This window comes from Amborella trichopoda, chromosome 13, assembly GCF_054954075.1.
Source record: "Amborella trichopoda isolate Santa Cruz 75 chromosome 13, AtrichopodaSantaCruz75HAP2 v2.0, whole genome shotgun sequence".
Classification (NCBI taxonomy): domain Eukaryota; kingdom Viridiplantae; phylum Streptophyta; class Magnoliopsida; order Amborellales; family Amborellaceae; genus Amborella; species Amborella trichopoda.
Window position 1 is genome coordinate 10,258,501 of NC_142348.1, and position 26,495 is coordinate 10,284,995.

Below are 26,495 nucleotides of genomic sequence, written 5' to 3' on the forward strand. Positions count from 1 at the left end.
AACAAGGATCCAGCTTGGAAACATGCTGAACTAAAAAACCCAAAGGATTAAAATTGTGATAATTGAATTCTGTGGGAGTACTTATATGGGGGGCATTTTCTGGCAAAAAAGAACACACCTAGCCAGTATTAGTGGGAACGTTAGAGCATGCCCCCAAGCCATTGAGGAGATTAATAGAAAGATTAAGGAATACGTTTATAGACCAAAAAGGAAAAAGAAATGAGGAAAATGAGATAAAAAGAAATAATGCAGGAAATTTAATTATTTGAAGAATATGCATCAGAAGTTGGAAGTAGGCATAGGGTTACAAGAGAGGGAGGATTATAAATATTGGTGGTAATGTTTGGCAAAATAGACGTCTCCCTAAGGGGCCAATGGTTGCATTTTACACCCCAAAGTTTTGGTTAAGGAAAGGAGGAAAAAAAACAAAATAACCACACTGGAAAATCGATCAAAGAAAGAAGAAAGGAATCAGGAATGCATCTGCATTGCTAAGTGGTTTTATCAAGCCGGTATTCCTTTCAATACCGTAAACCTTGATACTTTCAAGGTTCTAGTCAAGGCAATTGGGCAATATGGCCCAAGACTCAAACCTCCATCATTACATGAGCCTAGAGAGCCTCTTTTAAAGGATGTTGTGAATGAAGTTACGAAAATTTTCATCATCATGTTCGTTGGATGGTCTGATGGAAGGCCTCAGGCATTCATTAATTTTTTTGGTCAACTGTCCTTTAGGTGCTTTTTTCATGAAGTCTATTGATGCATCAAATAAATTACATGCTGCAACATACTTGTGTACGTTGATGGATGATATTGTAGGCTTTGTAGGGGAGGAGCATGTGGTACAAATTGTCACTGAAAATGGTGCCAATTACTCCACAATTGGGCATCTTTTGACTGTGAAGAGGAGGCTTATGTTTTAACTCCTTGCGCAGCTTGCTGCCTTGATCTCATGCTTGAGGACAAAGGTAAGACATTCAAAGTTAGTGAGGCAATTTCATAAACTAAGTTTGTCATTGGTTTTATCTATATTCATACCCTAGTTCTAAGATAATGAGGGAGTTTACAAAGAAGAAAGAGATGGTGAGGCTAGCAGCAACTAAATTTGCCGCCATTTCCTTTAAAGCCTATGCAAGTAAAAGGTACCTTAAGGACCATGTTCGCTTCAGCAAAGTGGAATAGAAGTAAGTGATCAAAGCATCAAAATGGGACAAAATTTCATCAACTTGTCCTTAATATATCTTTTTGGACCCACGTCTACTATGCATTGGATGTTTCACACCCTTTAGTGAAAGTCCAACAATTGGTGATGGTGAAGCAAAGCCCGCTACCGGCTACATACATGAGGCGATGATTAAGGCAAAAGAAGAGATCAAAATGATTCTGAAGAATGAAAAGACCAAATACAAACCTACACTTAACATTATTGATATGAGATGGGATAACCAGCTTCACCGGCCCCTCTATGCAGCTCATTTATTTATGGATCCATCTCTTCACTATAAGCACCCATCCATTAAATCAAATCGTATGATAAATGGTTGGATTATTAGACGTGCTTGAGAGGTTGGCCCCAGACCCAGCTATCTAAGATAAGATCCAAAGTCATGAGGTGATCAAGCTCCAATGTGCAGCGAGGAACTTTGGAAGAGTCATCACAACTCGAAACAAGGATACTACACAACTAGCTAACCGAGCAGTGCCTTCTTTATTTTGTTTTACTTGTATAGTTCCATTATATAAAAAATTAAATGTCTAAAATAATATGCAGCTGTGCAGTGGGCATCACATGGAAGCGAGACACCAAATCTTCATGTTTCGCAATTCGAGTGTTGAGGTTCGCATTTAGTTATGGCTGCAAATGCAATTGAAGCCCACTTGAGCATGTAAGTCTCTATTTCTTGGTTTTCAAATTCCTAAACTCTAGGAAGAGTAGGTTGTAGAAAATAACATTTTTTCCTTTTCTTGTTTTGATGTGCAACTTCATGCCAAAAAAAACAAAATATGCTTCAGCAGAAGAAGTTGAATGATCTCGTGTATGTGTGATATTACAAGTGTCGTAAGGAAAGGTATCTGAAGCGCATGGATGTCAACCCAATTCGATTGGATGATCCTAATGGCAAGGGCACCACAAGAGCTGACATGAAGTAAGGCCCAGCAATAGAAACAAAGAAGAAAAAAGGTGGGTTCAATTGCACATCAATTCCAAAGATCGAGGAGGAGGAGGTTGACTCATAGGAGACTGAGAAACACGAAGTATACAATGAGGGGGCAATGATAGTGCTGATGATGCCTCTACATCCTTTCAGATGTGGGAGACGAACATGCACATGAAGAATCGTCATATGACTTGTCTGATTGAGAGTTGAGACTTCAAAGTTGATTATCTATTGTTTTTTAATGTCTTCATAAACTTTTGGTGGTTGTTGTTTTGGAGTTTAAACTTTAAAGTTCGGAATTTTGGATGATTATGTGAAGTTTGGAACTTTAGATATGTTATATGAGATCAAATAGATTATTTCATTTTACAGGTTAATTGTATTATGCATTTATACTATTACATAAGTTAGAACAACAAACTCACTTACTCTTTGTCAAGCTATCAGGGCAGAGTCTCAGACAGCTAATATATTACAGATAATGAGTAAACTAAAATAGCTACTTTCACATAAATTGCATCTATGTTTTTTACTATGCATTATTATATTTTTTATGATTTCTTATTTTATTTTTTAAAATTTATTGACCGCATTGGAGGTGATGCACCTCATCTGGAACGCATCGCAGCATTGGCCCTCAACTGCATTAGGTCCACATCCAACATTTAAAACACTAACCATAAATGTTAGCCAACTCTTTCAGTGATGGATGATAATTGTTTTTACCATTAATATAAGTCATTTATGGTATAATGGTTTATTCAATGCACATACACTAGTTTAGATGCAACATTGACATACGCAAGCTAGGATGTTTTGTCATTGTAAGATAGATCGTCGCCAGCCCTCAATGTTAGGGACATTGGAGGACGAGACATATATGGCGTGTGTATCGCCTTGCTGAAAGATAGAGATAAGAGTCCATGATTAGAAATAGACATGATTCACATGACGTCCCATCGAATCATGTACCCTGAATGATAGCTAAGTGAGAAAATCGAGTGTTTAAGTTAGTAGTTTGGGTGAGACCTTGTGATGAACTGGGTGCGACAACAGCTATAAATGTGATTAAATGAAGACCTGCATAGTATAAATGAAGACCTGCATGGTATATATGTGATTAAATGAAGACCTGCAGAGTGTGATGTGTTTGCTACTTTAGCATTTCTCCCTATGGTCATGCATGATTCAGCTGGGAGGGAGCACAACTACGAAAGCGATTATGTCAGAGCACAATAATAGCAGGCCCAGAGAAAACATTTTGTAGCACACCACGGTTGGTACGTACATAACTAGTGCAAAACATGATGGTAATCAACTAATCAGCAACATAAAATTTTTTCTCAGGACGTTCTTGTAGAATAATATTTGAATTATCTGCATATGAATTCTTGGTGTGCATAAGAATTATATTTTCTTGGATGACATAGGTAAGTATGTGTATAAGGGGTTGATTACTCTCCTAAGCATTAAATAGCTCATGAGGGATTAGTCGAGATGCTCAATCTGGTGTGGACAAGTGTCTAAGACAGCTTGGAGCAGTAATGTGCTAGAGACAAAAGATATTCCACATTAGTCTGATGGAAACTTAATGTAGTTTTCTCTGCAAAGATGCACTGCTCCTTAAAGCCTCACTACGCATCTCTCTAATAAAATATGCAAGTGTCCATACATTGTGATGTTCCGCCGGAAGGATGAGGGATTGATATCTTTCTATGCACCCATTATAGGAGGAATCAAGAGAGTGGGGTCCTCTATAAGAAGGGGGTTGGATAGAGAGAGAGAGAGAGTTGCATGTACCTCCTAAAAGCCTTTTATTTTTCTCTCTTCTATAAAAAGTTCCCCATAGACCCACATCACACTCTCTCCTCTCTGTTCAAGGGAACCCTAGCAAAAGCATCCTTCTTTTGGCTAAAGCAAGAAGCCTTGGGCAATCTCTCAAGGCTCAAGATTTGCACATTCTAGTAATCAAAGATGGAGATTTAAGGGGCGAAAGTAAACTCAGGACAAGTGAAAAGAAGCAATAAGCGTGAAAAGGAAGACAGGATCCATAAAAAAGTATATATACCCCATCTAGTCTTGTGCATGTGTACTTTGTTTTTATATCTGCCACGTTGGGGCACATACGGTGTCCGACAACTAACAAAAGGAAAAGCTCCATCCAAGACAAATATGCATTTGCCGACAATTACCAGTAAGACACAGAACCATAAGACTGATGGGAGAATTATAACATATTTCTTGCATATAGCAACAGATACATATACTAGGGATAAGAACATACAGGGGCATCATAATTTTTCTCAATCTTAACCATAGAAACACGCAAAGAAATACTAGAACAATAAGGTGACTAACATTGTATGGCATCAAAGATCAACATACAACAGCACAGACTTCTCATTGTTTATCTGTTTTTTCTTTTAATACTTACATTGATAGCACTGCATTCACAAGAAGAGGCCAATAAGAATTACCCATTATGATACCCATGCCCTCCTTTAGCTTGAAGCCTCAAAACACCATTTGGTAAACTCATCTCGTCATAAATCTGGGAGCTTATCCCAAATGAGTGTCGTCAAATATAAAAATAAATGAATATGTAATTAACCATGAACATGGATAACTCACCAACAAGATATGTCGCAGATGTACTTGATAGTAAGCAGCAACTGCTCCTACCTATAAGCATCAAATTACACGATGAGGTGATAATGTTTCAGTCGCAATACAGAAATGCCAAAATGTGGTTCCAAATAAATCACAGTGATCTCATCGATAGTAAATGTTAACAATCAAAAAGAATGGCAATCATCCACACCTCAAATTATCAAGATTCGGTTTCTTTCAACTTAATGATAATAATTGTAAAGAAAAAACACGTACAACTCAACTGTGCACATATCAGAAGCAAGAAAAGAAAATTTGTATTTGGTGTGCACCCAAGAAAAGTGAAATGAAATTGAATCGTATATGTTGGGCGACTTCCAGTGTCAAACGGAATACTCTAGAAGAAATTATGGGGCCTAGATGGCGACATTTTGATACAATTGTTCATGGTGACATAATGCATGGACATCCTGAGAAGAGTGAGATGCATGTGCTATAACAGTCTATGGTTGAGATTTGGTATTCATGGTGACATAATGCATGGACATCCTGAGCAGAGTGGGATGCACGTGATAATTTAGCAGTCTATAATAGAAAAATGTATGCTCAAACCAAGTTGAGTATTTCATTTTGCTCGATTCCATTTTGTTTTAGATACTGAAGCATGTGTGCTTGAGAGCATCACTTTAGATGCCCTTTTAAAATACAAATAGGTACTATAAACATTCAAGATGCTGACTTTTCTGAGCGTGAAGAAATTAGAAAAGACCACTTTTCATCCCATTGGCAAGAGTCATTTTATATGTCCACCAATAACCACATGATAAAAATGCATATTAGTTTTCGAACTGGCCTACAGTCCTTACAAAAAGAAATATTACGGGGGCATATATCACCTTGAAGTTTTCTAAATCAGCAGCAGGTATATAACTTTATATAATGGGTGTTTTCTATTTTTTTTTTTGCAAAGAACACATTTACATAGTTTCTGTTTATGAGTTGATGCTGCAGAATGCATCACAAATGATGTGAGCTATAAAACTAATAGGACTTTCACAGCAGTGACAAGCCATATGCTGGAAGAACATAAAGAACATCAATATTTCAATCCTAGAAAGGAGAAAAACCCATGTTTCCTAAGTAAGGAAGAGGTATTTACCGATTCTCCACTGAAATTCATATAGGTTTGAGGCTTTGCCAACAACACAGGTACCACTCCAATTGAACCTGCATCAATTGGCACGAAATTGAAGTAACAACTAAAACATCTGTAAATAAATAGCAAATGGAAAATATAAGGGAAAAGGAATGTTTGTAGCGATAATGATATCTCAAACTCTTAATGAGTATGACACTTAATGTTCACCTATAAGAATCCCTGAGTTTTTTGTTTTTTAATAAAGTTGACTTTTATAGAGAATAAGAGGGAGTACAAAGAGAAAGAGAATTATTTAAACCTTAGAAAGCTTATACAAAGAGAATATCAGGATCATAGAATGAAATTTGCTAAAAATTACAAGCATTTCCTATCATAATGACATTGTTATGAACAAAATTCTTAAGGGATACCTATTCCTAGTAAGGTCTTTGACTGTATTGTATTCAAGGCAATGCCTTCTTCTTGAGCAATACAATCAATCATTTCAAAGCCAACCTGGTTTGAAGGATCATTGTAACCACATCAACGGAAGGAACAACCAAACTGATGCATTAAATGGCTCAAAATAAAAATAAAAATATAAAACAAAAGGAACCACAGTTCGTTAAACCATCGTAAAACAGCTCAAAAGCAAAGTCAAAGTACACATACATTGTGCCTGATACCATGATACTTGTTCCCTGGGTTTCCTAATCCAACAAGTAACCATGGAGAATATTCCAATTTAACTCCTTCAGCATGAGTTAAGGAAGCAGATAAATGTGTATTGGATCTCAAGCACCTTCGAGTAAAGTTTCGATAAGAAATGCATGTCCCTGGAAAAGAAATGGTTTGGGCCATCATCTACAGAACCTGCAACATCAAGGCTAATTTATAAATAAAATTCACATGGTTACAAATTGTGTAACAATTTTGCATTGGAACTTCATCTGTATGGTTTGTTCTTTGCAAATGCCAAAGAATAAAGAATACAGTTTTAACAAGAATTGACATGCACAAGAACACTAACAGTAAGCATGTCAAAATATCACATTTAGTCAAGTACTATATTCTTTTCAGGCCCTGAGCAAACTACTGAGAATGTATAGAAACCAAATCTCATACAATTGGAGTACCACTATGCCAAAATTCTAGACAATACAATGTGAATTTTACACAATACACTTGAATTGAACTTACAAGCAAGGTTACTGTGATTACAATGGACAAATGATTTCAAAATACACTAAAAAATAAAAGGATACAGCTCAACTAGGCTCTCTTGTCCATCAACAAAACAAACTACTCAAGGAGACCATCAAACTACACATGTATGAGGTGCTTTTGAAAATTCTGCACCGCTCAAAATTACAATGCGAAATTATACATCAATAAACTCCATAAAACTCAATATGACATGATCTCCAACATAACAACACATATATGCTCAAGTGTATAATGCAACATATCCATGGGAAGCCGATTAGAGCTCTCGAGTGCCCGGTTTACGGCCTTGGGTCTTAGCTATGTGCTATTGGATGACATTTAATGGCATAACTTAAAATTCGGCCAAATTCATCATCTCAAGAGTGGGAAGCCAAGCATCTACTAATATACACTTCAAATATGGAAGGATTTGCAAAGACCAAGTGATCAACGCAAGTAGAAAAATCATGGGAGAAATCAAGGCTCTTAAAACACAAAAATTGAGTACACAAATCGAGCTACATAAATTCGGCATAATCTCCTCTTATGAAAACAAGAATTTGAGGTATCAAAATGAAGATCTAATTCACTGATTTGGTGATCAAAATCTCACAAAATATCAATCAAAATGCTCCAAAAATCATAGGTAACTCGACCAAATTGTGTATGGATGATGCCTTCAACTAGGGATCAAGAAAGATCAAAGTAGATTCAAGAGATCAATGATCTAAGATCAAGATGATGAAGATAGCTTGCTGTAATTAAGAATTTACGAAAAGAAGAATCAAGGAAATTGAAGAGGTCTTACTCAATTGATGAAGGCCTTAAGACTAGATCATCCATGGCTTGAATTTGAGCTTTGGATCACCATTAATAGAGTTATCGAGGAACTTCAATAAAGTTTTCTCCCACTTCATCTTCAAACCAACATTCAAGAGAGAGATAAGAAGAGGAGAAGGCCTAGGGGCATGCCACTTTGATGGTTAGAGAGAGAATGGCGTGCCACTTAGAGAGAGAAAAAGAGAGAGAGAGTGAACTTATATGTCAAAGGTTAAGGCTTAAAGGGGTATTTATAGCATTCTAACCATTAAGAGTGCATATATAGTTCTAGATTGATGAATCTTAGCCCTCCATGTCATCATCCAATGGCTACAAAGAGAGGCTTGATCATAGCCCACTATCCACCATCACGTCATCAAGATGTATAGTATGGATTTAAACACCTTTATCCTCCTTTAATTCACTAGAATTCCCCTTGTAATTAAAATGCCCGTGCTTTTTACGTTTAATTAAACCAAAACCAAGACGGAGGGTATACCCTTGTGATAATCTGTCAAAATTCCAACAAAAAGCAAAATTCAAAACTTTCCTCCATTTAATTAGACTTGCAACTACCAACCCTATACCCCTTCTAGAAGCCTCACACATGTACACAAACCCCTTGCTTTTTCACATTTAATTGGTCAAGCCTGAGTCGGATTGGATTGGACCCCCTCTCGAACAACAGCATGACCTTTGCGCGGGTCGCTTGCGTGGCTCGTGCGTCACTTTGCAGATAGGTATGTCCAACTGTGAGAGGATTTTAAAAGCAATGAAGAGATAGACTCAAGCACCTACCTCTCCGCGGTTTCAGTTCGTGGGATAAGCCCGGGCTAATGCCCTCTTAGATCAGCATGCAAAAACCCTCCGGCTGTCCAGCAGCTCGGTTTGGACACAGCCCCCTCTTGAAAACTCAACACCTCACCTCGGAATCTCACTTAAGAAACTACTGATGGAATTCATATAGAATGTGCTCCTCTTTAATGTACCTTTCAATGGGTGAGTGGCTCTAATTTGTAGGTAAATGGTTCAGATAAGAGAGACAATGAGAGAGAAGGAAGCTTCCTACATCCCAAATACTGTGTGACCTAGTGGTTAGAGTAGCAAGAGGGTCAAGATTCTAAGAAAGCCGACTCAGGATGACCCCAGCCCGAGTAACTGGGTGCAAGAGAATCAATGCCTCTTATGACCCAAGTTCACTGTACGAGAAGGTGGTTAGAGCAGCAATCCCAGAATTAGGACCCTAAGACACTATCTTAGGATGACCCTAAGTCAAGTGTTTAGGCAATGAGGGAAGCAACCAATAAAGGAGAAGAGAAGTTGAAGATCGAAGATCAAAGAAATAAAATAGCAATATGATAAATTAAGAGTGAAAAAGGGTAAGGTTTAGAGAGAAAGAGCATGAAGAATGTGGGTGCAAATGTGAGGGGTAGGGATAGTTAGAGGCGATAAGGAAGTAAGGGCGAATAGAGGTAATAGGGATGTAACAGTGGGTAGGGCTTGGTATGCGCTAAAGGTGTGCGCTAAAGGTGTGTAAAAGTGTGTAGTGGTTAAGGTGGATGAAGGCACGGATGGGAGTGAGTGAGTGATAGGCACGAGCAGGGATGTAGAGAGTGATAGGCGCAGGCAGAGATGTAGAGAATGATAGGCGCGGGCACGAGTGTAAGGAGTGATAGGCGCGTGTGTGAGAACAAAGGTGAGTAAAAGTGTAGGAAAGTGCTGAGCACGGGTGTGAGAAAGTGAGGGCATGCGTGAAAGTGTAAGAGAGTGCTGGGTGCGAGCGCGACAGCAAGGGTGAGTGAAAGTGTAGGAGAATGTTGGGCACGGGTGTGGGAGAGTGAGGGTGTGCATGGGTGTGAGAGTGAGGGCGAGTGACAGTGTGAGCGAATGCTGGGCGCGAGCGCGAGAGAATGAGGGCATGCGTGAAATAGGGGCGGACAAGGTGTGGGCGTGAGAGAGGCGAGAGGATATGGCGGGTGGAAGTGAAGACATGAGAGTGATGGCACGGATGATGAATGCTGGATGATGGCGCGGATGGAGGGTACTGAATGATGATGCGGATGAAGTGTGTTGGTCGATGGCGCGGATGAGGACTGGTGAGATGGGTTAGGTGTGGATACGTGAGAGACGAGAGAGTGGCTGAAGGCGCGGGTGCAAGAGTGTAGGTGGATTAAGTGCAGATAGGAGTATGGATGTTAGGCGCGGATAAGTGAGGAACGAGAGAGTGGCTGAAGGCGCGAGTACGAGATGGTGAGGGCAGACATGAGAGGATAGATGAGAGTTGAGCGGACCAGCCTAAGGCGCAGGTCAGTCACTCAATGAGGGTGAGAGATAAAGCAACACGAGGGAAGAAGAAGAAGGAAGTCAGGCCTGCCCTAGGCGCGAGTCCGTAGCTTTGGACGAAAAGGGGGAAGTAAGTGAAGAGAGAGAGAGAGAAGGAAAGAAGGGGAGGGGTGCTCGGACCCTCCTTGAGTATGAGTAAGAAAGAGAGAGAGAGAGAGAAAGGAGAGAAAGAAGGGGAAAAGAAGAAGAGAGAGAAAAGGAAAAGAGAGAAAGGAAGAGAGACACAGAAAGAGGAGAGAGAAGAAAGAAAGAAGAGAGAGAAAGAAAGAAAGAAAGAAAGAAGAGAGAGTGAGAGGAGAGAGAGGGAGAGAGGAGAGAGAGCAAACCTAGGATGAGCTCGAACCTAGGTGCGCATCCATCGGTCTCCTTGCATGCACATTAGAGAGAGAGGTTTGGGTTCGGTGGGTCAAGGCTAGGGTCTAGGTGGATTAGGCAAATTGGGTTTAAGTGTGGTATATGGGGCTCTAAGGTGTATGGTGTGCAGTGAGGTGTAGGGAGTATGGGACTCAATGGTGTATGGTAAGGTAGGTGTAGGGCATATGGTACCCTATGGTGTATGGTGAGGAGTAAGGGATGGGTTAAGGTGCATGATGCTCTAGGGGTATTTTTGTTCTCTAGAAAATGTTTCTCTCTCCTCTCCTCTTGGTCTTGAATTTGAAAGCAAAGCACAAGCACAATAAAGAACTTGATAACAAATGACTTAACTTTCAAGAATTATCCAAAAGGCTCCATTACAAATGACTTGGGTTTCCTTATATAGAGCAACCACTAAAAGAGGGCGGAGTGCTTAAAAGTACCCAAAATTGTCAAAAAATACGCATTTAATGAATTAAAATAATCATCTCATATTTGGACCAAATGATCAAAATACCCTTAAGCACTTTTAAACAAATGACAAAACCATCCCTCCATTAGGGGCCTCGCGCCATTGCTTGTCTTCCGAAGCTTTTTCGGACATCTATAATGGTAATTCGGACGATCAATCGTCACAGAATTGATGTTTGAACTTTTGTGAGCATTTTGATTCCCTTTGATCATCTTGAAACGGATTTTTTAGGAAGAACCCGAAAACCAGCAAAGTCCATAAACTTTGTAACTCTTCAACCATCAATTTAGCATGATCTATGACGTTCCAAGTCTTCATTTTCATCACAAATCAAAGAGGACACTGTTATAATCATTTTGCAATAAATTTCGTCTATTTTGGTCTCCATTTAAGCATATTCCAAATTTGGGAAGTCGCCGAAAAATGGGATTCCGACAACCGGAAAAGTATGCCATTTTCAAACTCAAAATTTGTGTCATCCGGCCTCTGATCATATGTAAAACTCATACCAAACTGTAGCTCTTCGCAACACAGTAGCAACGGACGCATACTTGCGACGATCCGACACCGGGATCTTGAGCTATGGCCTCTCCAAGAATCAGGTGTTCTCTTTTATAAAATCTGAATTTCCATGTTTCTGGACCCATCTTCTTTCTAGAAATTCTCTTGTTTCGGGTCACGCCATGACACGTGCCTTATGTCAAAACGATCGGGTCGTTGCGATCTAGCTCGTGTCCAAATTTGAGCTTAATTGGACTCAAAATGAGCAACTTATGATCATTTGAATATCATCCCGAAATGAGAAAACACGGTTTCTATAAATGGAAATTGGTTCACTGAGACTGCACCGCAATAGTGTAAAACCCAACCTTTTATGGTAAGTTAAGCCCAGAATGGTCCCAGAGAGTTTGATTGAGCCGAAATTTGGCACCTAGGGGTTTTCGACATTCTGGCTCTAACAGAAGTGGTCTGATACTATTTTGAGACCCACAAAATAGAGTTGTAGTTTGTAGGGTCCATTTTTAGCACGATAGAAACTGGATTTGAAAACCAAATTTCGTCCTGATCATATCAAAACTTATCAGAGTGCAACGAAATTTTACAAATGTCCTTAGGGTATCACAAACTACCCTCTAGTGCAATGTGAAGCCATTCTGGCACTTCTTTGGAGTGTTCCCGTGGTCTGGCGGTGTCTTGGGTACCGTCGAAACCAAGTTACTACTGGCTCTCTCCTTATTTGCCTCGAGGATATAAGTATGTCAAAAATGACGTATAACATTAACATGTGCTCAAAATATTTTTGTAAAATCGCAATATTTAACAAAATACCAAAATACAATGCCCCTCACTTAATTAAACAAAATACGAAAGGACATGAGGGTCCCCAAGGTGGTTGATGTCACCGCCATGTCATCCTCCATGTGGGGTGACGTGGGACCCCGTAGGCCTCCACATTGACACCCATTGGCCATTTGGGCGTCCCGTATGGGCCCCGGAAGACTGTCCATAACTGCCATTTCATCCAAACAATTTTGAAAAATGCATTTTCTTGCTCAGAAAAATTAGAAAAAAATTTCAAAAATCCACAAAAATCATTTTAATGATTTTTCATCAAAAAAAAATCTTTTTCACATTGTTTAAAAACATTTACAAAGGAAATTAGCATCCTTGGAGCTGAATTAGGAATCGAAGCACTCCACTCGGATAGACCAGGAATCCAAAGCCACCTTCTCGGTAGGACCCGATAAACTCATGACCCACAATGCATAATCAGGGATTCATGATCTTAGTCTATCAAAGTCAAACCAATGAGTGACCCTAAATCCCCAAGCATAAGTGGATTTCACATCCCCTAGAGGACATGCACACACATGGTACGGGGGTCCATCTCTTGACACATGTACATACCTCGTACCAAGGATCCCTAGAAGAGCGGTTTTCCATGCATTGCGACTGTATATGAACATGCTACAAGAGTATTCTAAGAGTGAGGGATTTAGACCAATGCCCTATGTTAGCGCTAACCTTCCTGCATAAGGCTATCTCATCATTGAGCTCATATCACATAATCACATAAACATATAAATCATATCGCCTTGACCCATCACTCAATCATGAGGCACAATCATAATAACCAACCCTGACTAAGTCATAATCCACCACCATTTCGGTACCTTCAATGCATATAAATCCTCCTCATAACTCACTCGGGGTTCCCATGGTCCCAGTGCATCAAGATCCTAGAGTCATGTCACTCTTTAACTCCCACTGAAGTTAAGAGTTATCCAAAATGTCGAAATTTACGGTCATGAAAGGACATAATTCCAAACAACTACACCATTATGTCTTCTTTCTTGGTCACACTTTTGTTAGATCCATGGTTGTAACGAGTGATCAGCAATAATAAAAATGAAAGCTAGCTTCCAATACATTCATAAAAACATTTGGTTAAAAGCATTTAGCTTTTTTCTTTTCATTTCTTTTTTTTTTTTTTTTTTAATAGCTAGCTTTGTTTCATTGCTATGAGTAACAGAAATGTACAAGTGTGTCAAGAAATTGGGGTTAAGAATACAACACCCCCGCAAAAATGTCAAAAAAAGGCGATTGGTAATAAAACATCCCCAATTTGCTTGTATATGGCTTATCAATGAAGTGGCTTGCTGGGTTGTGCTTTCTACAAAATGCGGTCTAAAGTTTTCTGATTTGAGGGGTGGATGACTTCATATGTCCTTATTTACTCTAGCTCTACTGGGGTATCTACCTAGCTGTTAGCTTTGCGCCAAATATGTCACTCAAATATTTGATAATGGCAAAAATCTCCTCAAACACCTGACAAAACCTCAATGGCATGCGGCCTCCTTGCTGGCACATGCAACAAGGTTAGCAGAAACTACTACTAAGAATAGCCCCATTCCTAGTCAAAGAATTATAGACTAGTCAACTAGGCAAAGTTTCGTCTTAGGTCGCATCTCAAACTCTGAGTGGTCTTGAGTGGGAAGACAGTTTAGACCATGGTGTTTAGAAATAAGCTACCTGCTCCTGCGGATCCTGAGATACACGGAAGCTACCATCCAAATTTTAGCTTCACGACATCCCCTTCTGGTGGGTCCCGACGTGAGGACCTTGGTATCCTCTGTGGATGGTACCAGATGATATCCTTTCGGTTGTATAAATTTGGGGTGGAGAGTCCCTAGAATTCTCAGCAGACATAAGCATGTCGTCAAGTTATCTATATGTTTCTGGTGATACATTAATCCTCAATGTTAATGCCCATGACCCAACACATTCTTATGCATTTCCCCAACACTTCCTAATCCTATCTTTCCATGAATTTTACCGCTTTTCCAAAATATGACTCATTTATCCACCTCATTTCCCTTTCTAAAGGCACCATTTGATAAACATGCAAATTTCCAAATTGCATTTTCCTTTGCATTTTGAGAATTTGGCATTTGCAATCTCAAAGTGTTTGACTCATCTTTCTAAATTGCGACTGGGAAATGATTTTTTTTTATATAAGTTAACATTTGAATTGCTATAAAGAGTTGGAATACAGCGTTGGGTTAATCCGAGAGTACCCACTAGACAGGTATTGCAATTGGGAAATTTTAAGATTCTAGCTTGTTTGATTGTCTTTTTTTCAAACTAGAATTCTATTTGTTTGGAATATTTGTATGTAATGAAAATCAATAATCTATTGCACAAACTGTATTCGTTTCAGCAAAGGGCGCCCTCTGCTGCTTTTCTTACTTAGCAGACACTTCCTAGTCATATCTTTCCATGAATTTACCTCTATTTCTAAATATGACTTATTTATCAACCTCATTTCCCTTTCTAAAGCACCGTTTGATAACCAAGGTTGGAAATTTGCTGATAAATTTCCAAATTGCATTTTCCCTTGCATTTTGAGAATTTGGCATTTGCCATCTTGACGTGTTTGACTCATCTATCAAAATTGCGATTGGGAAATGCTAAGATTCTATAGCCTGTTTGATTGTCTTTTTTTGAAACTAGAATTCTAATTGTTTGGAATATTTGTATGTAATGAAAATCAATAATCTATTGAACAAACTGTATGCATTTCACACAAAGGGCCCTCTCTTTCTTAACAGCTGCTTTTCTTACATAGCAGACACACATGTAGGCACACAAAAACACAAAGGACTTGGTGTAACTTAGTCAACTGTATGCGTTTCACGCAAAGGGTCCTCTCTTTCTTAACTGTCGCTTTTCTTACACAGCAGACAAGTATGTAGGCACACAAAAAGACAAAGGAATGCACATATGCACTTAGTGTAACTTATTCTCATCATCCCTTTTAAAAATAATGGTAACTGATATTGCTAGTTAATATTAGGAACAACATTATGCGAAGGAAGAGTCATATATGAATTACCTTTGTTTCCCATTTGCTTTTACCATTTCTATTTCAATCTTTTTGCTAGGAAGAATATTTTTAAATTTTAGTTATCAACAATTTTAGAAATTCAAAACTTAAGGCTTATATTGTACTAAAAGACCTGTCTCCCCTCAAAGAGCACCATTATCACCCCTCAATGATATTGCACATTCAGACCCACCTGATCCCACGATGCACAAAAATGATGGAAATTCACACAATCTTGGACTAATTAGCACATCAAATGAATGAAGATACAAGGGAATAGCAATTTCAATTTTTTGTTCATCTAACAATAACATGGGGAACCATAGCCCAATAGGCATTGGTTCACTCGTGCCTTTCAGTTTTGTAATAGTATGGCTTTCCTCCTTGTAAAAAGAAATCAGCTACCATAATCAAAATCAGCATAAAGGAAAAATCATCATCATTATCATCATCATAGCCTTTTCCCAACTAAGTGGGGTCAACTACAGGAATCCTAGTCCACCATTATGTTCTATTAAGGGCCATGCACTCAGTGAGGCCATAAGTCCCCATATCTTTTCTCACCATCTCCAACCATGTCCTTTTGGGCCTACCCCTTGCCTTTTTTTAACTTCCACTTGAACTAACTCGCACCTCCTAATATGTGTTGTACTGGGTCTGTGTTGTAATTGGCCAGCCTACTTAAGTCTTCTTTCTCTCATCTTATCGCCTATTGGAACCACACCTAAGTTCTTCCAAATGCATTCATTTTGAATTCTAGCCCTTCTTGTCTTGCCAGCCATCCATTTTAACATCTTCATCTCAGCTACACTCATTTTATGAGTATGTTGGTTCTTCATCGCCCAATATTCTACCCTATAAAGCAAATCTGGTCTCTCAGTTGTCCCATAGAACTTGCACTTCAGCTCATAGATATGCGGAGATCACGTAAAAATCAAGTTCCATGTTTCTACTTCGCCCACCCAGCTCTAACTCTATGTGCAACATCTTCCTCAAACTCTCCATTTTCCTATAATATTGACCCAAGATAAATAAACTCTCTACCTTTCGTTGATCCTTCACCAAGACCCTTTGATCATCACTCTTAATAAATTTAATATGGTTTAGATCCCCTAACTTTATCTCTCTTTTTTGCTAATATGAAAAGGCGAGCATAACCATAGTTTTGAAATTCTTTCTAAAAACTGGATAATAAGATAGATAAATCTATAAATAAAAAACAAGTCAGCCAATGTTTTAAAAAGCGCTAGGGGACACCTAGGCGGTCGGGGGGGTCAAGGCCACCCAACGCCTAGGCGAGCGCCCAGAACCTGAGCGGCCTAGTAGAAATTTTTATTTTTTTGGTTTTTTCTCTCTAAAATAGGCTCTAATGGGTTCTAGGTTTTAAATAAACCTAAAACCCACAATTTTTCACCTTTGGTGTTAAAAAATAACCCAAAAATGCCCTTAACGAGGGCCATTTCTGCCCCTGGGCGGGAAGCAGGCCTTGGTTGGCCGCCCAGGCGGCCACCTCGACGGGTTCCCAGCTACCTAGGCGAGTGCCCACGGATATCGCTTTTTTTGGGCGCCTAGGCCTGGGCGATGCGACCAGGCCCCTAAAACCACCTAGCAGCCGCCCAGGTGCTGGGCGGTCCGCTTTTTGAAACATTAAAATTAGCACAGAAACACATAAGAAAGTGCATATAGAAATTGATAAAAGGCTTCATTTCAATTCTAGTAACGACACAATCAATCAAGATTATGACATCCAACAAAGACATATACATAAACATACATACATACATGCATAGATACATATAATATACATACATACATATAATATATATACATAAATAATTACATATAATATACAAACAAACATATATATATGGGATTGTATACTATGTGACCATTTATTTTTGGTAAAAAAAATCATAATCACTTTTAATCATTAGATATGAAATCCAATAGATGAAAGTGTGTCGATACATTTGAAAAATTTTATTTTGGACTTCATGCCCAAACAATGACACATCTTCAACCATCCAATTTTAAATCTAATGGTCAATGATGATTGTGACCTCCCTATATCAAAAGTAAATAGTCTCATTGTATATATAGAATAGGAAAAGTCTTTCCAACGCCTATAGGCACAAATGAATAGTGATTTCGCCTACCCTCATCAACGTCCAAATTTCATCGCGCGGTCACGATTGTCTGGTAGTGTTTTATTTTTCATTTTTTTTTTTAACATATCAGAATGACCTGAAATTTGGAGTGTATGTACATCTTACTGAGGCGCATCTAATAAAAATATTAAAAAAAATTATCCGCAAAAATTAAATTAACCAAAATACCCTCGAAACGTTTTTGAGGTATTTTGGTCAATTTTTTTCATGTAAAATATTTTTTTTATAATTTTCGAAGATACCCCTATTTTTGATGAATACACGCTTCAAATTTCAAATCATTCCGATTAGTAGAAAAAAAATGAAAAATGAACCGCTACAGGACAATCGTGACTGCGCGATGAACTTTGGACGGTGATGGGGGTAAGCGAAATCACTGTTCATTTTCACCTATAGGCGTTGCGTAGTGTTTTCCTATAGAATATATATATATATATATATATATATATATATATATGGGCAATGATATCATGTCACCATGTCATTATAATATAATGAAACCACAACCGTAAAAAGTCATATTTATAACATATATTTGACCCCAAATTTTACACACACTCTCTCTTCATCATAATAATAAATCTCAAGTAAAATAAAATTCAATTTGCACCCTAAATATGATCAAAATAAGTTCCTTCCAACAATGAATCAAGACCATGTATTTGATGAATTTCTAAATCTAGGTATTTTCAAATTCAAAATCTTTATTTTTTTTCACCATTGTTAATTTATTGATAAGAAAATTATCTAAAAATTTTGAAAAGGAAAACAATCCTTAATAGGGCCTAGATCTAAGCATCTCATTAAAATGGACAGCCTATAATAATTGGGCTAACAAAATATTTTAGGGTGTGTTTTCAAATTGTACTTTTTTGTGATTGTTCATTGGAATTAAAAAAGTGTAGAGTTTAAAATTAAAGTCAAATAAATAGCCGTAACATGGTTTTTAAAGAGCGCAGGTTCGAGTCGTGAGAGCGGCCACTTTGTGCATAAGCCAAAGGTTAGGACCGTTTCTAGCCGACCCCACCCGAGACATTGTTTAGGCGAAACCAAAACCATATATATATATATATATATATATATATATATATATATATATATATATTTAAGCAGAATAATATGATTCCTATGAATGGAACTATTGAGATATCAAGTACTATCCATTGAGCGTAACTAGTGTTTCCTATTTTAATATTAAACAAGATTTTAAACTGCATAATAGGTATGCATAAAATCACACTAGCATCTTATTAATATCCACATTTGTTTACAAAAAATACAGAAATATTACAGGAAAATATTGCAGTGAAATAAAGCAGAGGGATAATTAACAGAGTAGAGAGGGATAATAACAAAGAAGAGTGAACTTAGAAAGAAAGTAAGGGACTTACTGGGTGCATACACAGTAACTGGAAAAGAGTTTCCAGTGGTGAGGACAGTAAGAAGGCAAGTTATTGATATTGCAATCACACATAATTAAGAGTAAGGTGAGAGTGAACCTGGTTCAGCTATGAGGGCAATGATAGCTGCAGATAGGATGGTGAGGAGGAACTGTTGCAGAGGTTCGGTTAGAACTGGGTTTCAGGGATGTAGAAGTTTATGCGGTTTAGGTCAAGGTTCAAGGTTCAAGTTTGAAAATAGACTGCAGAGGTAAAAGGTTTCCGGTGAAGGTTCAAAGGCTTCTGTTAAAGATTCAGAGGTCTGAGGTTACAGGTAGCAGAGGTGTACTGTAGAGGTCAGGAGGTTCAGAGGTTTTCAGGTAAAGGCTCAGAGGTTTTCTGGTAAGGGCTCAGAGGTTTTCAAGTAAAGGCTCAGAGGTTTTCCGGTAAGGGCTCAGAGGTTTTCAAGTAAAGGCTCAGAGGTTTTCCGGTAAGGGCTCAGAGGTTTTCAAGTAAAGGCTCAGAGGTTTTCCGGTAAGGGCTCAGAGGAGGCTTTGGCTTTTAGGAAGAGAAGAGAGGAGTTGGCTCTTAGTAGGAAAGAAGAGGAGTGAGGCCCTGCTGAGGAAGAGGGAAGAGTTTCCTTCTTATAGAGGTCGAAGAGAATCTCTTCGTCCAACTGACAACCATTATTGAAAGAAGACAAAAGAAGAAGATGCCTTTGTCGGCAGATGAAGACAAGAGAAGGTGGAACAGCTGGCATGAGATGCCTTTGTCGGTGGATGAAGTCAAAAGAAGGTGGAACAGCTGTCCTCCATTATCAATAAAGGATAAAAGAGAGAAACAGTGTGACAGAGAGGTGAGAGAAAGATGTCGGTGGAAAACGACAAGGGGGAGAGAGAGAGGTGCTAGTGGACAAGCATAGGAAGATGCTTTTTTCAAAAAAGTAAACAGTATCTATGTGCATCGGCCCTATTACAATAGGAGTGTTTGTCGTTGGTGGTAGGACCCTTATTTGTCCCATATACTATCTTTCTTCTGGACGGTGATGATGATTATTCATGGTCTTTGGCTGAACTCGTCCGGATCGTCTTCTTCTGGATCTGTTTCGTCTGGATCTGTTTCTTCTGGATCCTTCTGACTGAGCTGGAGATACCTATTGGTGTGTAGTGGAGAGGACTGAACTGTTTCTTCGGAAGATGTAGGTTTTCTTCCTGCTTCAGCAAAGATCTCTTTCATTTGTTTTTCAAGTTCGTCCTTGGAAGCATGTGGGTTGGTTTGAAGCATATTTCTCAAGTAGGTAGGAAAATCGAATGAAGTGTTTGGAGTATTTGGGTTTTCCTGGTATATAGGTGCTTTGGGCGGTATTCTTTTTGGAGTGGCTTTGGTGAGATCCATTTGAAAGATATCCCACCATTTTACAGAGATGGTTTTTCCCAAACGAGGGATGTATGTATAATCGTTGGAAGTATTGGGTGAGATGGTATAATCCCATTTCATAATCCAAGGGATTTGGTATAAAGCCATAAAGTAAAGGTGAGTGTCAACTGAATTATTGATATTATTGTATTGTATAAATTGCTCCTGCAGCTCCTTAAAAGCAGGAGGTAAAATCATAGCAGTTGATCCCCACACGAAATACCAGTTTTGAAACCAAGTGGGGAACCTTTCAAAAATTGGTAGCCGGAATTGCAAATACCAGCTATGAGTATTGTTGGGGTTTTGATAATAGAAAAATTTATGCCAAGCTTCTATGTACTCAGCATATTTGAAATATTTATAAGAAAATTCAAGATTTTGTAATTTCTTCCCTTGTGCGGGATTAGAACCCCACTCAGTATAAGGAAGAAGCTTTTTTATTTGTACCTTTGAATATGCTATGATTCGGGTATTCTGTTGAAAGTAGTGGACAACAGAGATGGACCCTGTTTCCATTAAAATGGCTTCGTAATATTCTCGGGTCTTAACCCCATTAATAGGATTAAGATGATTTAAAAGATAAAATGGTGCAAGCTTGCTTGGATCCATGTGAACCTGATGTTCATCAATGGTAATGTCCATTAAAAAGGCCTTTTCAATGTATTCAGATCTGGGAGTATTGGTAGGAATAGTAGACTTGGATTGGGCAGGTGAAAATGTAGGAGTTGAAGTTCGTGCTTCTGGGTATGTAATTTGATGAACTGGTGATTGAGATGGTGAACGAATATTCAGGGGTGAGGGTTCCCCTTCATATGGTACTAAAGAGTGCATGGGTTGTTTTCCCCAGCGAGTATTGCCTCGGGAGCCCATATTTTTATTAGCAGCAAGATCAAAAGACTTGCTCTCTAATCTACGCTGTCCTACTCTTTCTCATTATAAATGGTATAAGGATATATTTTTCTCAAGACTTTTAATACGTGAAGATTGCCAGCTAGACCATTGGAAGGAAAAATTCATAGCTGGTCTTCCATATCTATTTGCAGAAAAAGTCAAGGAAAGACTTCGCAAAAAACATAATGGAATAATAGTATATTCATCATATACACTCGGAGAACTCTCCGCAGAAATATGTGCAGAAGGCTTAGCCCTCTGTACTGATATGAAATTAAAAAGACAAATAGATAAACAAAAGCTCACCAAGAAAAAAGAACTTGGAGATTTCTGTGAGCAATTTGGCTATTATTTAGATAGAAAAAATATGCCTAACTACGTCAAAAAGAAAAAGAAAAAATACAAAAAAAAAAAATATATTAAAGCCAAAAAGAAGAATAAGGATAAAGAATATTATAAAAAGTCAAAGAGAAAATTAATATATATATATATATATATATATATATGGAAGATGCTAAGGTCAGCCCACTAGCTGATGGAATAGTATAAGCCCAACGGCCCAGATTGAATTGACCCGATCAGATGGTCAAGAAGTATTTTGGTAATATAATTTTAATATTTTTTATATAAATCCAAATAACATGAAATTTCGAGCATCAACTCTTCTCATCAAGGCGCAACTTATAAAAATATTAAAAAAATAATTCGCATTAAATAAATTGACCAAAATACCCCTAGAACTTTTCAAGGGTATTTGGTTCATTTAGTATTTGTGAATTATTTTTTTGATTTTTTTATTAGATTCCACTATTTTCTAATAATAGACGCTCCAAATTTCAAGTGATTTGGATTTGTCGAAAAAAATTAAAATTCAATTACGAAATACAACAGTGATCATTGGATTGGCCCAAATTCAATCTGGACCGTTGGGCTTACACTATTCCATCAACCCATGGGCTGACTGTAGCTTTTTCATATATATATATATATATATATATATATATATATATATAGAGAGAGAGAGAGAGAGAGATTGAATCTGGACCGATCATACGGTCACGACCTTATTTTGTATTTGAATTTTTATTTTTTTTATACAAATTCAAATCACTTGAAAATGTAGACATAGATTCTACTTATCAAGGCGCACCTAATAAAAATATTAAAAAAATAAGTCGAAAAATATAAATTTCGGGGGTATTTTGGTCAATTTATATTTTTCAAATTATTTTTTTAATATTTTTATTAGATTCTAATATTTTTAAAGAATAGTAAACGCTCAAAATTTCAAGCACTTTGGATTTGTATAAAAAAAATAAAAATTCAAATACGAAATGAGGTCGTGACCATTGGATTGGGCCCAAATTCAACCTGGGCCATTGGTTGATACTGTGGCTATCAGCCAGTGGGCTGACAGGATCTTTTCCTTATATATATATATATATATATATATCAAATTTGCTATATTTCTAGCTATAATTCAGGTTTATATAATCAATAGTAATTACATAAGCAGCCTAATGAATCCAAAGTAAACCAACACAGCTATTAGAATAAACAAAGAGAAGGGAGAAATATCTAGTACGATCCAATTTGTAGAGGTAATTTCCCTAATCTTTATATTAAATATAAACTTTATTTGCATTCTAAAAATTACTTACAAAAAGACAAGCAAATAACTTACAAGAAATGTAATATATGAAAGCAGGAACTTACATAGTACAAATACAGAAGCTGTGAAGAGCTTCCACTCTTCAGGACAGTAAGTAGGCAGACTATTAAGATTACAGTCACACATTTACTCAACTTTTCGATTGGTATATGATACACCACCGGATATACAGTGACTAATAAGTACAAGAATTACAAACAGAGAAGTTATTAAAAAGAAGAGCTTGAGATTGGACATTCACTGAGATTTATTAAAGAACATGGATAGAAGAACCTGTAAAAGGTTTTAAGTAAAGCAAGAATAAGCTATTGAGATATTTCGAAATTTACCCGGACTTCAAGAGGAGTACCCAAAAGCTGAGAAGAGAAGTAAGCAGACTCTTTTGAACAGAGATTTAAAAAAGAAATGGAAGAGAGAGAACAAAGAGATAGCAGAGGGAAGGAAGAGAGTAGAGAGAAAGGACTCTGTCTTACCGCATTTCAGCTTATGCCAGGCTCCTACTATTTATAAGCCTCGGATCTCAAACGATTATAAATTATTCTTCATAAGTCGATATCGCTTTAAAAGCTGTAACAGTGCTTTGATTTGGCTAAAAGGTTCCTTGAGGGGACCAAAAGGTTGTCGGCAGCATCTCTGCACAGTGAAAGGTTATGAACAGTATTATGAGGGGACCGAAAAGTTGTCGGCATAGTGGCAGGCATAGTGCACAGTATCTCTGCACAGTATATTTTCTTGCCCAACCTTGGGATATATTCCCAATCACTAGTAAAATTATCAGATATTGAAAAGTTCCATTTCATAATCCAAGGGATTTGATATTTAGCCATGAAGTATAAATGATGATCTATTTGGGGGTCATTATTATTGTATTCTGCAAATTTCTTTTGAGACTTTTGTATTTTATTAAGGAGAATATCTGTTCCGAATCCCCAGATCTGGAACCAGTTTCTAAACCAATTTGGAAGTTTTTCCACAACTGGCATCTTCATCTGTATAAACCAAGTATGCGAGTTATTATTATTTTGGAGGGCAAACACTTTACGCCAGGCATCCATATATTCAGAATATTTGAAATATTTATTATTGAACTCTGGAGCCTGTAATTTTCTACTTCTCATTGGGTCTAATCCCCATTCTCTGTATGTTATTATTTTTCTTATTTGCAGTTTTGAATTGGCCACAATATTTGTATTCCTTTGGTAGAAGTGTACCAAAGTGATTGAGCCTATTTCAAGCAGAATTGCTTCATACCATTCCCTCGTCTTATTGCCATTAGAGGGATTTAAATTATTTATCAGATAACGATTGGCAATTATTCTATAATTGAATCGATAAGAAAAGTGGTTTCTATAAACAAAGATTTTGCTAAAGGAGGGGCTTTTATTGGACTAGGAGAAAGGACAAGTTCTTGCGCTTGTCTTTTTACTAGCAGGCTTGGGGTTCCTCGATAGGTTATCATAGGCTTATCTGGGGATGGTGAAAGTGGTGGATAACTTATTATAGGTGATCCAGAAGAGGATGATGGAACAATTTCTATCTTATTTTTTCCTTTATTTTGACTATTAATATTCATTATTATTGGTCGTCGTTGGCTGTTTACTCTATCTCTGTCCCCCCTGCAAAAATTCACGAGTTAAGAAATCAAGAAGGAAGTTAGTATTGCCTTTAAGATGTTCGATATCGAAATCAAAAGAGGAGAGAATTGCTTGCCATTGGGCAAATATTTGTTTCGAAACCAAGTTTTTAATATCCTTGAGAAGAATGTCTTTAGCAGCTTTACAATCAGTGCGAATTAAAAATTTCTGATTAAGAATATCACTTTGAAAATTGGTGACACAATGAACTATTGCTAATATTTCTTTCTTAACCGTAGAATAATTTTGCTGAGTATTATTCCAGGCTTTTAAAGTACAACGGACAAGTTGGTCCTTATTATTTATTCGTTGTTTCAAAATTCCTCCCAATCCAATCTCGGAGGCATCACATTCAATTATTTTAAAAGCCTTGGGATCAGACAGTATAAGACATGGTAATTCCTTAGCTTTATATTTTATTGTTTGGACTGCCATAGTATGTTCATTAGTCCACTTGGGTGGATTCTTTTTTGACCTTGCGAATAAAGGTTTAGCATCAATGGCCAGGTTTTCATAAAAGTCGGCAATGTAATTTAAACAGCCCAAAAATCGTTGGAGTTCAGTTTTATTGAGAATAATATCAGGGAACTTATAAGCAAATGCTTTTGCCCTATCAATAGGGGTAATACTTCCTTGGAAGATATTATGACCCAAGAATCTCATTTTAGTTTGACAGAGACTGATCTTTCTTGCTGAAACAACCAATCCTGAAGCTTTGATTGCATTTATAAATATATTTATGTGTTTAAAATGTTGATCAATATTTTCTGAAAATATTAAAACATCATCTATGTAAACAATCATGAATTTCATATAAGGGTTAAAAATATCATTCATTATTTTTTGGAATTCAAAAGGAGCGTTTTTTAGCCCAAAAGGCATTACGTTCCATTCGTATTGTCCAAAAGGTACATTAAAAGCAGTTTTATATTTATCTTCTTCAGTTATTTGTATTTGCTAATAACCAGATTTTAAATCAAATTTTGAAAATATACATGCATGGACCAGTCTATCAAGTAAATCCTTTTTGTTAGGTATAGGATACCTGCTCCATTTGAGTACCTGGTTTAGAGGCTTGTAATTTATTACAAGTCTTGGTGCTCCTCGTTCTTTTTTTGCAGCTTTTTCTGCATAAAAGGCTGAACAACTCCAAGAGAAAGAACTTTCCCGATTAAATTTTTTTGGAGTAATTCATCAATTTCTTTTTTACATATTTCAAGGAGTCTAGTATTCATTTGGATTGGTCTAGCTTTAGTTGGTATTTTATTTTCATTAAATCCTTCTTCATAAGGTAAACTCACCATATGTTTTTTTCTATTCCAGAAAGCATTTGGCAAATCATTACAAATTTCTTCTTCTATCTTTCTCTTAATATTGTCAATTTTCTTTTTGTTTTCTGATAATAGAAGGTTTTCATCTATTAATTCGTATTTTATTTCTTCTTTTAAATAGCATAAAAACATTTCTTTATTTTCTATAGTCTGTTTGACATTATTAATTTCTTTAACCTTAGGTTTATCTATAAAATCGAATTTTACCTTATGACCATCTAGATTTGATTCAATTCATGTACTATCTATTTTCAAGGGATATAATAAATTTAAGAAAGGAGTTCCAAGGATAACAGCTTGGCTTAACCCCTTAACCATTATAAAGGGCATTTCAAAGCAATTTCCATTATTGCATAGAGCAGCATTAGATGATTTATATTTTATCATTAGTTTACTATCATCTGGTGTATTAAGTATCTGAGTAGTTTTGTCAAAATATTTGGTTGGTACTAATCCCTCATTTATATAATTAAGGTCAGCGCCTGAGTCTATTAAGGCAAGGGATTGAAAGCTATA

At 37.3% G+C, this 26,495-nt stretch overlaps 1 protein-coding gene across 50 annotated transcripts in view; it reads right to left on the reverse strand.

Annotated features, from left to right (window-relative positions):
* Positions 1 to 26,495, reverse strand: part of LOC18432164 (Peptidyl-tRNA hydrolase family protein) — a 40,780-nt gene that overhangs the window by 8,676 nt on the left and 5,609 nt on the right. For 13 of the 50 annotated variants that reach the window (XR_002280591.2, XR_016046849.1, XR_016046851.1 and 10 more), the window contains exons 2-6: positions 6,580 to 6,780; positions 6,339 to 6,423; positions 5,929 to 5,996; positions 4,791 to 4,841; positions 4,637 to 4,710 (exon numbers count right to left, since the gene is read on the reverse strand). Coding sequence is in view for 27 of the 50 variants with exons in the window: in XM_020665941.2 (XP_020521600.1) it covers positions 4,637 to 4,710; positions 4,791 to 4,841; positions 5,929 to 5,996; positions 6,339 to 6,423; positions 6,580 to 6,771 (470 nt within the window). In the remaining 23 variants the exon portion in view is untranslated. Of the gene's footprint in view, positions 1 to 4,593; positions 4,711 to 4,790; positions 4,842 to 5,928; positions 5,997 to 6,338; positions 6,424 to 6,579; positions 6,781 to 23,487; positions 23,648 to 26,495 lie in introns of those variants that run through there. The other 37 variants (XR_016046855.1, XR_016046859.1, XR_016046857.1 and 34 more) reach the window with 9 other exon arrangements.